Source organism: Myotis nattereri (genome assembly GCF_964212035.1).
Source record: "Myotis nattereri genome assembly, chromosome: 10".
Classification (NCBI taxonomy): domain Eukaryota; kingdom Metazoa; phylum Chordata; class Mammalia; order Chiroptera; family Vespertilionidae; genus Myotis; species Myotis nattereri.
Window position 1 is genome coordinate 47,944,802 of NC_138085.1, and position 12,588 is coordinate 47,957,389.

Genomic DNA, 12,588 nt, shown 5'->3' on the forward strand with positions numbered 1-12,588 from the left:
AGGTTACAGGTTTGATTCCGGGTCAGGGCACATATCTAAGTTTTGGGTTCAATCCCCCATTGGGGTGTGTACAGGAGGCAACCAATCAGTGTTTCTCTCTCACACCGGTGCTCTTCTCTCTCTGTCTCTCCCCCGACTCCTCTCTCTCTCCCTCCCTCCCTCCAAAAATCAATAAACATATCCTTGGGTAAGGATAAAAAAAAAATTAGGAGTGAAAGAAAAACCTATATTCGATATTAGAACTTAGGCTCACCGAATTCTGCAATTGTCAATCACTTGATGTTTGTTGATTATCTACTATGTATGGACATTATGATGTCCTGAAGGCTCTTTTGTCCTGAAAGTTCGTGTACTTAAAACCTTTGATTTGAAAATTTTGATTAGGAGAACAGGGCTTGCTTTGTTAACTACTACTATATTTCTTTGATCCTAAGAGGCACATTTTTCCTTAACACCTCTGAAAAGTTAAAATGGATGGCATCTCTGCTATACAAGTGGTAGTTAAGATAACAGTCATTAATGCCTACATATGTATCTATTTGATATTTTTGGTGATATGACTGCAATTCCTTGATGTTTCAGTTAACAACTACTTCAGAGAATGGAAATTAACTCCAGGTTATTATCTAAAAATCTTTTGTTGGGGCCTTCCAATAAGATCAAGAAAGTGCTATTATCAATGAGTATTACTGAAAAGAAAAATCTAGAGACAACTGTGGAGAAATGCTGTAATTCAGAGGTTTTCAAACTTTTGGTTTCATAATCCCTATATATGCTTAAAAATTATAGAGAATCCCAAAAAGCTTTTGCTTATGTAGGTTATACCTATTGATATTTGTCATTTCAAAAATTAAAATGAAGAAATTTTAAAAATAGTTGCTGATTTATTCCTTTAGAAACAGCTATAATAAACCCATTAGATGTTATTCTAATAAAATCTATACATAAAAAAGCCCAGTGACTGTAACGGTGGAAAGACCAGAATGACTGGTGGCTATGATGCACACTGCGGCAGCCAATCAGCCTGATCTGGGCCCTCATCAACCCCCCACTCCCTGGCCGGCCCAGCCCCACATTGGCCCCCAACACCCCAATCGGAGGTGGGGCCAGCCAGCCCCGCCCCCTATTGGCCTCCATTGGGGTGGGCTGGCCAGACTCCATCCATGCACGAATTCATGCACCGGGCCTCTAGTAGTCCAATAAAAACTTCAAGAAATGAGAATGCCATTATATTTTTATATTTTCTATTATATACTTATATATTTGATTTGTTGAGATATCACAAATTATGTAGTCTCCAGAAAATACCACTGTACACTGTGAGAGAATAAAAGTGAAAAAGGTAAATAATGTTCTAGTATTATTGTGAAAATAGTTTCAACTTTGGGGCTCTCTGAAAGAATCTTGGAGAGTATCAGTGGTCACTGATCATACTTTTGAGAAACACTGCTGTAATGTAATACTTCTGAAGGCACAGAGGATAACACTGCAGGAAAACAGGAACGCCCAAAGCTTTATATCAAAAAATGATTCAGAAGAGCTGGATTCTAAATTCTAATTCTAAATTTATTATACCTTAATTTATTTTGCTTAAAATTTCCTTTTTATATATATGTGATATCTGATTAAGAAACATTATATACCTAAATAAATCTAAAAGAACTTTCAACAGGTATAAAATAAAAATTCTATGTGATAAGAAAAACATGTATCATAGTTTATTGACAGTGTTTTTCTTTTCTGTGGTTCATAAAATAATGATATATATTATAATTGATGGTACTATAGATTCAATTAAATACAGTCAATATCGTAAGGTCAAATCTGTATCATTTTCTCATGAGGAGAAGTTGGATGCCACTGGAATTTTTATCTACAAGTAATGATGGGATTGAAAGATCAATTATAATGCAACTGAAACATTTGAAGAAAATGCTTTAAATGGTATTTAACTTGTCTTTATACATTTCAGAATGATATTGTTACTAAATGAAATACTGAAACATCTTTTAATTATTCTTAAGTAAGATATTCTGCTTTTATAGGTTAATAATACTTTGATTTGAAAGTTGATATTCGGCCCTGGCCAAGTAGCTCAGCCAGTTAGAACGTTGTCCTGATATGCTAAGGTGGGTTCGCTATCTGATCAGGGCACATACAAGAAGCAACCAATGAATACATAAGTAAGTGGAACAACAAATTGATGTTTCTCTCTCTTTCTCTCTCTCTCTCTCCCTCTACCAAATGAATGAATAAATATGAAAAAAGATAAGTTGACAGCCTTGGCTGGTGTGGCTCAGTTGGTTGAGCGTTGTTCCATGCACTCTGAGTGGTCATTGATTGATTCCCCATCAGGGCACAAGCCTGGGTTGCAGCTCCATCCCCATTTGGGGGCTTGCAGGAGGCAGGGATCAATGTTTCTCTCTCTCTCTCCCTCTCTCTTCCTCTGTCTCTAAAAGCAATAAAAGCATATTTAAAAAGAAAAGAGAGGATGACATTATTTATCCTTCAATGTTGAAATTGGAATTTATTTTTAGGCTTAAAATACTGTATCATAAATTTTAAATGAAGAGCAGGTATATTCAGTTTTTTTATATAATGGGAATTACACTTTACCTTTAATTATTTTTTTTTATATTTTATTGATTTTTTACAGAGAGGAAGGGAGAGGGATAGAGAGTTAGAAACACCGATGAGAAACATCGATGAGAGAGAAACATCGATCAGCTGCCTCTTGCACACCCCCCACTGGGGATGTGCCCGCAACCAAGGTACATGCCCTTGACCAGAATCGAACCTGGGGCCCTTGTGTCCGCAGGCCAACGCTCTATCCACTGAGCAAAACCAATCAGGGCCACCTTTAATCATTTTTAACATTTTAAAGTATTTTATGAATACAAAAAGAAAAAGAATAACTATGAACTAAATATATGTATTCATCATTCCAACTCACCTGGACTGTTTTTGCAGAATGATCTGAATGATTTAAAGTGGGTCTATCTGCATCTGGATCAGACTCTGTCTGCCTCAGGGAAATATGCTTTTTCTTCACAAGATCTGCATCTCTATTGTATGAGTATCCAAGTTTAGATGTGGGAGATAAACTTGTTTTTCGGATAGGTGATTCAGGATCTGTTCTGCATTCTAAGGGTCCAGAATTCTCTAATTTTTCTTGCTCCAAGTTACTACTGATGTCCAGAGTCTGAAGCTTTGGCTCACCTGTCACCTCACAAATAAAGGGTGGAGACACATCCTTCTTTTTATCACAAACATATAAATCACTTAATTCTAATGTCTCAGCTTTCAATAGCCTCTTCTTGCCTAACAAAACTTGCGCGTGAGTTGAATCCGTACTGTAACATATTCCTGGGTCATCGGAACCTGAAGTCCTTCCAGAGCTCTGTTGGGACTTTTGGGGTTCTGTGTCACTTTTAGTCCTGCGACAGTAAGGGGAGGCTGTGCTTGGACTAAGATGATCATCAGGAGTCTGATGTTCACTTTCTGACTCTCCAACCCCACTATCATTTACAAATACAGAGTCGTCCTGTGATAAGAAGTCTACGGCTGTGCTGGTAGGCTGCTGCAGTTCAGGTTCCTGTTTCAAATCACTAAGCTCTGCATAGAATTTTTCTTGATCAACAGAACTGTTTGTATCTGTTTCATAGTTTCCAACTTTATATGTGCTTTTACTGCTGTTTTCCTCTATCTGAACAACATTTAGTTCTTGGCCACTGAAATGTGCCCTTATTTGATAGAGATAAGTCATAACAGTCAGTTTGTCAGGAATTGCTAATAAGACCATGTCAGAAGGTTCCAATAACCGGGAAATTCCTATGCTGGCAAATCCATCATATGCCTTCAAAGGAAGGAAAAACAAAAGATATATTGAACAGTTCAGATATTCCATACATTTTAAAAACAGCAAAAAAACCCCCAAACAACCCCAAACAAACAAAAAACAACGAATGTTAATTAAACTTAATGTGGGGAATGTTTCACAGTGATTCAAATATTGAAACATGTTGTACACCTGAAACTAATATAATGTTATATGTAAATTAAATATCAAAATTAAGTTTAAAAAATGAATAAAATTAAGTTATCATAAAAAAACAAGCAGCATAATTTTAGTGGATTTTTGTTGTTGGAGGGTACATGACAAATACATGAGCAAAACAAAATTCCAAGTCATAAATTTGTAAAAGTGGGGTAGATCCCAGAGAAATTTCCTTAATATCAAATGGAATGTGGTTCTATCTGCATCTTATTTTATTTTCCAATAAAGAAAATAAGCAAAAAAAGAGAGTTAAAACAAACAAAATAAACCTTAGAATTTATTTTTTAAGATAAGGAATTAAGTTATAAGAAATAGTTCATTTGGACTTTATCATTCCTATCAAACTCTCTTTTCCATGGTCATGTAACTGAAGTGACTCATGAAGAATAAATACAGCTGGATACTCCAAAAGAACTAACTCCTAGATTACCTAGTATAAAACAAGTCTACAAACATAGCAACTTTTTAAATGCCCAATTGAAATTGATTTTCATAATTAAAAGAGGGACTTAATTTCACTTCATCCATTTTGGAAAGAATAAAATGTTTTGAGAAGTTGAAGATGTGAGGCGGCACTGTATTATTTTTGTTAGCCTTTAAGTGACTGTGGCATTTCAGGTTTTTCTAGTTTTGAAGAATCAAAGCTGTTTCTCAATTTACAATTAATTATTAGTATCCTGACCTAACCCTTGAAAACAGCATTGCGTTGCTAGGAAGCATTAATAATATGGTTTAAGGTTTAGACATATTCTTGGAGAAAGTAAAGATCCTTTAGTTATATTCTTACTTTGGGATATAAAATACCTATCTTTGTAACAACCAAGATGTAGGATCATAACTCAAAGTTTTTCTTAAAAAAAAACAACACATTAGGAAATCATGTAACAAGAAGAAATCAGTCTTTTGCACTTACGTGTTAAAGTGCATCACTACCTTTGAACTTAATCCTTGTCTTTTTTGTATTCTTCCAGTAGTTTAATAAATGTTATGGAATACGTTAGAAAGAAAAGGAAAAGGAAACTGCGATATTAAAACCACTTCAATTTTCATAGCCCTATATTTCATAATATAGGTACCTCAAAATATTTACTTGAGAGAATGTCTCAGTTGGTGTGCATGTTTAGGCCTGTTTGTTACTTTACATGTTTTAGGAAAATTAAAGTCATTTTCCTCCTTATGTGTCTTGACAACTAGATTAACAGGCATCAATTGCAGACCATCAGGAAAAGCACCACAAGCAGTATTCTAAACATTTCCCAATTATCTAAAACACTGACATATTGGTTAAGATCAGATGTCACAGGTAAATACCTTTTTTATTCAGCACTTTTTACAGACCTGGGAAAAATGATTAGCTTCCTTGTGGGGAATCTCCTGCTGGTGTTCTGCTTCATGTAGCATTTCATTTTATGCACACTAATTGCACTAAAGAAAAACATTTAAAGACAAACCAGGTTTCTTATAAGCGAGGTCAAGACTTTTAAAGGAATTTTCCCATAGGTAAACCTCTTCTGCTATGGTCAACCACCTACTATCTTTTTAGCTATTAGTGTGGGGAGAAAAAAGAGGTATTTGAGAGAAAATTGTTTTATTCGGTCCTAGATATTACTTAATTGGTAAGGAGGAATCATTGCTAGTTATGTTATACATCTGTATGGAACTTAAAACATAGGCATTGTTTCTCCTGCTGCTTTAAGTTCAATCAAGGGCAGATGGGGTTATCAGGAAGAACTGTGTGAAGCCGGAAATAAATCTGCAGGTAGCAACTGATACTCAATGTAGATATTAGGTAAGAAGTTGCAAAGTGATGAAAAGAAAAGACTGTATAACAACAACTATTTGAATCGTGCAATGAATAGGATCATTAAAATTAAAATGCTTTCAAGACATGATTATCTGCCCTGAAAGATCTAATTGAGAAAAAATTTAATAGGATATTCTCCTTTATGTCATAATGTGTAAATCAAAGGTATGCTCATCATTATTAAGTTCCTGAAAAAAATAATGTAAAGAAGAGTGGCTTAAGCCTTAATGAGTTCGCATACTCTTAAAAATTATTTAGATAAAAACGTTTCCTTTTCAAAATTTTAAACAGTAACCTGAAAGCTTCACTTAATAAAAATAATGATTTATAATGCTTCTATCTGCATTTAAATTAGCTTAATATTTTATTCAAATGCAAAAACGCAAGTAAAGAACTGTCATATCTAAAGATATAATTTAATCGATGAAAAACAAGTTCTCTAAAATTATACAATAGATATAAGCTCTCTAAAATTATACAGAAAATATTTTATGAGAATGACTTACTTTGCAGCATGCCCACCATAAAGGTGATTTCTATAAAGAAAATCATATTGTTTTTTTAAGATTAGATTTTCTTGGGTAACATATTTCAATTAAAAATGGACAGTTTTTAAATGTATTTCCTTATGGCCAACATAGTAACAATACATTTGCAAATAAATAAGAATTTTTTAACAGTAATACAAATTTTTGGTATTAGAGAGCAATAAAAGTAAAAAAAAATATTTTGACTTAGTTAATTGAACTTCTATCAAAGTCTCCTTTACAGACATTTTATTACTGGTGGTTTTAATAATCTAAATAATTATTAATCACTTTATCCCATGAATTCTTTTGGCAATGAATCCCTTCTCAGAATAATGTTTTACATGTATAAAATACATAGGAATTATAAAAGAAGCCAATTATATTTAAAAATAAAACTATGAAAATATTAGCAAAATTCAGTTTGAGAAACAGTAATATATGTGCTTTTATAAATGCATTAACTACTGTAATTTTGAAGAAATGATGAACTTAAAAGGTATTGGTAGATATTTACAGCTGTACAGTGACTGAAAATATCTGAAATTCTAAAGGTGATAAAGTCTCAGTCATGGCTGATCCTACAGTAGATTGTTGCCTAAATTTATAATTGGAGGAAATGCTAACTTTTAGTTAAAAATTTGAGGAAAATATATTTTTTCCACTAGCCATGTTCAAAGATCCCCTGAGTTCTGTCCATAGCCCCAGGTTAGGAACTCCGGTTCTGAGACAATACATTTCATTAACTTAGCAGTTGAAGAATTCAATTAAGCACAACCCCTACCTCCCCAAAACAATAACACTGAGTACTACTGTGTGTTGAGTTAGATGATTCCCTGTTTTTTCATTTCAAGGTGCACAGACTGTAATATTGTGCTATGAGGGAAGTTGTTAAGTCAGCCTGCTGCCATAACTCAGCTGGCCCTGGAAGGCTCTAGCAATTCAGCCCTTGCACAACTACCTTGAAGGCTGAAAGAATCGATATCCCCCAGATACCAATTGGGAAGCTCTGAGCTCAGTATATTAATTAATCATATGGGGGGAAATTGCAGTTTACCAGAAAATAAAAAAAGAAACCAATGTTCATATCATTTTGTTTCTAGGAACACAGGCATTCTTTTTTGGCTTTAGGTTCCTGACCTCATCCTCTCCCAACAGATTTTTCTAAACTCATAATAATTTATGGCACAACCACTATGGGTGCACTTTTTAAAAGCTAAATTCTGAATAAAAGCAATATGGTTTAACAAATATTTAACAGGTAATGAAGTTCATACACATAGTATAATCTGATACCAGACTGGCACTCGTGATCTTTAAAGGCCATAACCAACTAGAATAAGCCATGCATCCTATTTGAACTGCAGGAAGGGGACTACCTTCTGAGAGCTGCAGTTGTGACCTCGCAAACAATCTCACTTCCACCAAATTAATAAAAGCCTACAGAGAAGCCAAAACTACAACTTTTTTTTTCTTGGCAATTCTTACCTTTTTGTTGTTCTCTTTAATATCTTGAGGATTCAGAGACTTGTAGTCACTGAGGGAGAAAATGGCACAGTAGGATATATACAGTATTTTACAAAACAGCTATTTTTAAAACAAACTGAATCTAAAAATTTGACACTCAATAATACCCAAGAGTAACTAGCAACTTCACAGCAATTCAACCAACAAAACTAATTATGTGGGAAATGAACAAAAATAAACAAACAAACAAACACAAAAACAGTGATTACATGTTTCATTGCCTGAAGCTTTCCATAAGAGAAGTTAAGGCAGGGAACCAGAGACTAGCCTTGACAACCAAATAGCCTTGACAACCAAACAAACCATGAGGCAATACCTTGTCAATGTACAAAGAGCTACAGGTTTCTTTGTGTCATATAATTTTAACACTAACCCAATTTCTTTTTTCATCTACTTCTCTTTCTAAATTTTTAAAAAAATCTTTATTGTTGAAACACTAACCCAATTTTTATAATAATTTAAAGTAAGTTCTTTGTATGAGATTAAGAAGAAAAATAATTTTTTAAAAAACAGATTTTTTAGGTATCAAGAAGGAAGGACTTTTTTTTTCTGGCATGCATTTCTTTCTTTTTTAAACAATTTATTTTTATTAATTTCAGAGAGGATGGGAGAGGGAGAGACAGAAACATCAATGATGGGAGAGAATCATAGATTTGCTTCTTCCTGCACGCCCCCTACTGGGGATAAAGCCCACAACCCGGGCATGTGCCCGTAACTGGGATCCTTCAGTCTACAGGCTGACACTCTTATCTACTATGCCAAACCAGCTAGGGTGGCATGCATTTCTTTCAAAAAGAAGAGGTGTAGGTAATAAAAAAGAAATATGAAGTCAAGTATTTCAGGACACGTGTTAAAATTATTTTATTTTTTTAAAGCTATCTTTTATTTACAAAATATTTATAGGGAATGAAAAATTTTTACTTACATTAAATCCGGTCTAAAGTGGTGTAATATTGCACAAAAAGATAAACCATTTCTCCAGGATGTAGTAAAATTTGTGATTTTTACTCCCCGATAGTTTTTCGTAACTTCTTTGCACCATACAAGCAGTGACTGACTAGCATTTGGCTTTCGCCCCAAAATAGGACTTGGTATAGGACTTGGCTAGAAAAAAGAAAAAGATTATAATAGAAAATTAATATTAAATGACCTTTCTAGATCATTTGAACCCTTCGATGTAAGTTTAGGTCCTTCAAAACTGTCAATTCAAGGCAACTGTAATCCCAAAGAAAGAAACATGAATTATAAGTTATTATCCTATGGCATTCACCTGGCAAAGATGTAGGTATGCAAGATTAGTGGAAACATTGTATTAAAATATTTCAACATTTCAGGATGAATATATGTATAACTTGCACACCCTAAAAAAAATTTGCCCACATGCAATCATGTACAAATATAGTTCTTTTTTTGACTAAAGAATAATGTATTTGGAAGTCTAACTGTGACACAAATTGTTAGTAATGGAGAGATCAAAACATAGTAATCATATGCAATGTAGATAGCAGAATGATAATCATAATCAAATGTATTCTTACATAAATTTAAAGATGACAAAACAAATTTAGAGTTATTATCAATAGTCAGGTGTTAGTAACACAACAATATGTAATTTGGATTTGCTCAAAATATCTTCTAATTATCAGTTATAACTACTTTTAAATATTAAGTCACTTAGGAGTACATGTTTGTATGCATGTGTTTTAAATCTGAAGCATACACTTGGCTTTTCCTTGTTCATATACTTAAAACAACGATGACAGCAAACTTAGACCACAAAATAAGATTTTTACCTAAACTCTAATTATTCTTAAAACAATGCCATTTTCTTTTACTGTGTAACAACCACATTTTGTGATGGTAACTGTAGAGACTGATACAATTGAAAACTTAAAAAGAAGACTATTAAATGTTTCTGGACTTTGAATCTTGCTATCAGTTAAGAGTATTGGCTATAGACATAATATAGAGGCCCTCTAAAATAAGGTGAAAGGAGAATAATTATTTATCCCTAATATCATTTAAGTTTAACAAGCAAATTATTCTTGCCACACAGCTTGTTTAAAAAAGACCAATGATGCCCCCACTTGACAAAAGCATGCTAGTGCTAGACAATTAAAATTATCAGCCCCACAAAACCATGATTTATGCATTCACTCTTCCTGTGGAAGACTACTAAAGAACACCAAGGATATAATTTCTTACTTTTTTATTAACTGTCAGATGAACAGATTATGTAAAAAAACAAAGAATCTATTGAAGTATTGTTCTCTAAATAGTCTATACAAAGTCAATGCTGAATAATTCACAGGTCATATTTGTGACTTTCAAATCCCTCTTAACTTGAAAATAGAGTGGCAAGCAGTCTATGATTGAGCTAGGAGATTGATAAACTGGGCATAAACACATTTTTTCTTAGATTTTCTATTATTTAAAGGATTGTTTTTATTGAAATAATTTTTGTGATCTGGCACTTTCTCTTCTGGATACATACCTGAAAAATCTGATAACACTAATTCATATACATATAAATACCCCTATGTTCATTGCAGCATTATTTATAATAGCCAAGATATGGAAACAACCTAAGTGTCCCTCTACAGATGATTTCGTAAATATGCAGAATATTATTTAGCCATAAAAGAAGACTAAATATTGCCATTCGGGACAACATGGATGGATCTTGAAAGTATTATGCTAGGTGAAATAAGTCAGTTAGAAAAGAACAAAAACTGCATAATGTGGAATATAAAACAAAAAATAACAAATGAAATTACAAACTAATAGATATAGACAACAGAATGGTGGTTACTATAGGGAAGTAGGTGGAGAGAGGACAAACTGGGTAGAGGTGATCAGATATGTGGTAATGGAAGGAAACTAGACTTTGGATGGTGAGCACATAATAGAGTATAATGTACCAAATTATAATGTCATACACCTGAAATTTATATGATGTTATTAACCAGTGTTACGTCAATAAATTTAATTTTTAAAAACAGAATAAAATATTTTTCTGTATCGAATTATTATTTTAAAGCATTGATTTATTCCAAGTATGGGTAGCATGTAGATGGGCCACTAACCTGCAACTATCATTACATTGATTCACTCTAATCATCAGTAGCATGTACATAAGTAATGTACATATGTCATCATCATATTACAATCTAGCAGTGGTTCTCAACCTTCTGGCCCTTTAAATACAGTTCCTCATGTTGTGACCCAACCATAAAATTATTTCATTGCTACTTCATAACTGTAATGTTGCTACTGTTATGAATCGTAATGTAAATAGATCTGATATGCAGGATGGTCTTAGGCGACCCCTATGAAAGGGTCGTTCGACTGACAAAGGGGTCACGACCCACAGGTTGAGAACCACTGAGAGTGTTTTTCTGTACTTAAAAATTAAAGAAAACATACCATGTCATTATGATTTTGAATATATCCTGTTTCTAAGAAAGGCTCAGTATGAAAAGACTGGAAGAACTAAACTAAACTTTGGACTTACCCTAACACCAAACCCTTATATTAAAACATCTCACAATAAAAATAAGTCATATGTATTGAAGAAACTTTGATGAAATCACAAGCACTAGAAATTGCAGAAAATTGAAGTATAGCCATTTTTCAATGAAGTCATCTACTTCACAACTACTGACCTTTCATCTTATATTTTGCAGAGGGTCACAAAGAACTAAGCAGGTAAGTCAGTTTGAAACCTTCTTGCTATTGCTGGCTCCTGATTTTGTAGTAAATGTGGCAGGTTGTTCCACTTCTTTGTCTCAGTTCCCTCATCTATAAACGGGGATTGTAATGGTACTCATAGTGTTGTTGTAGTGACAAGATCTACTTCTCCCTGATCCCATCCAGCATACCCCAGACATGGTCCCATCTTATTGCGTTTGCACAGATTGTTCCATTTGCCTAGATGCTCTCCTCTTAGATATCTGCATGGTTAACTCCAATGCAATCATCTCCATTTGAACACCTTAATTAATAACACAACCCATCTCGATCACCCAAACCCAACTAGGCTCTCCTGACTCCCCTTACCTTGCTCTATTTTTTTTCCGTAGCTTATTATCTTCTTATGGTCCATACACTTTATTTTGGTTATTTCCAAAATATGCTTATTGTTAACTAGAGGCCTGGTGCACGAAATTCATACATGGGGGAGGGGGTCTCAAGCCGGCCTGCAGCCTCTCCAATCCTGGACCCCTCGGGGGATGACCGGCAGTGGTGCTCTCACAATCCAGGACCACTAGCTCCTAACCGCTCACCTGCCTGCCTGCCTGATTGCCCCTAACTGCTCTCCCCTGCTGGCCTGATGACCCCTAACTGCTCTCCCCTGCTGGCCTGATCCCCCTAACTGCTCTCCCCTGCTGGCCTGATTGCACCTAACTGCCTCTCCCTTGGCCCCCATTACCGTGGCTTTGTCCAGAAGGATGTCTGGAAGGACGTCCAGAAGATGTCTGGTCTAATTAGCATATTACCCTTTTATTAGTATAGACTAGAGGCCCGGTGCACAAAAATTTGTGCACTCGGGCGGAAGAAGGGGTCCCTCAGCCTGGCCTGTGCCCTCTCGCAGTCTGGGACCCCTCGGGAGATAATGCCCTGCTGGCTTAGGCCTGCTCCCAGTGGCAGAAGGCAGGCCCAATCCCTAGGTG

General features: G+C 34.7%; 1 protein-coding gene across 1 annotated transcript in view; it reads right to left on the minus strand.

Moving 5' to 3' along the window:
- The window catches only part of EHBP1 (EH domain binding protein 1), a 471,942-nt gene that overhangs the window by 109,110 nt on the left and 350,244 nt on the right, over positions 1-12,588 (minus strand). Inside the window, exons 15-18 of the mRNA XM_081100594.1 lie at positions 8,841-9,019; positions 7,877-7,925; positions 6,368-6,397; positions 2,954-3,856 (exon numbers count right to left, since the gene is read on the minus strand). Of these exons, the coding sequence (XP_080956720.1) occupies positions 2,954-3,856; positions 6,368-6,397; positions 7,877-7,925; positions 8,841-9,019 (1,161 nt within the window). The remainder of the gene's footprint in view (positions 1-2,953; positions 3,857-6,367; positions 6,398-7,876; positions 7,926-8,840; positions 9,020-12,588) is intronic.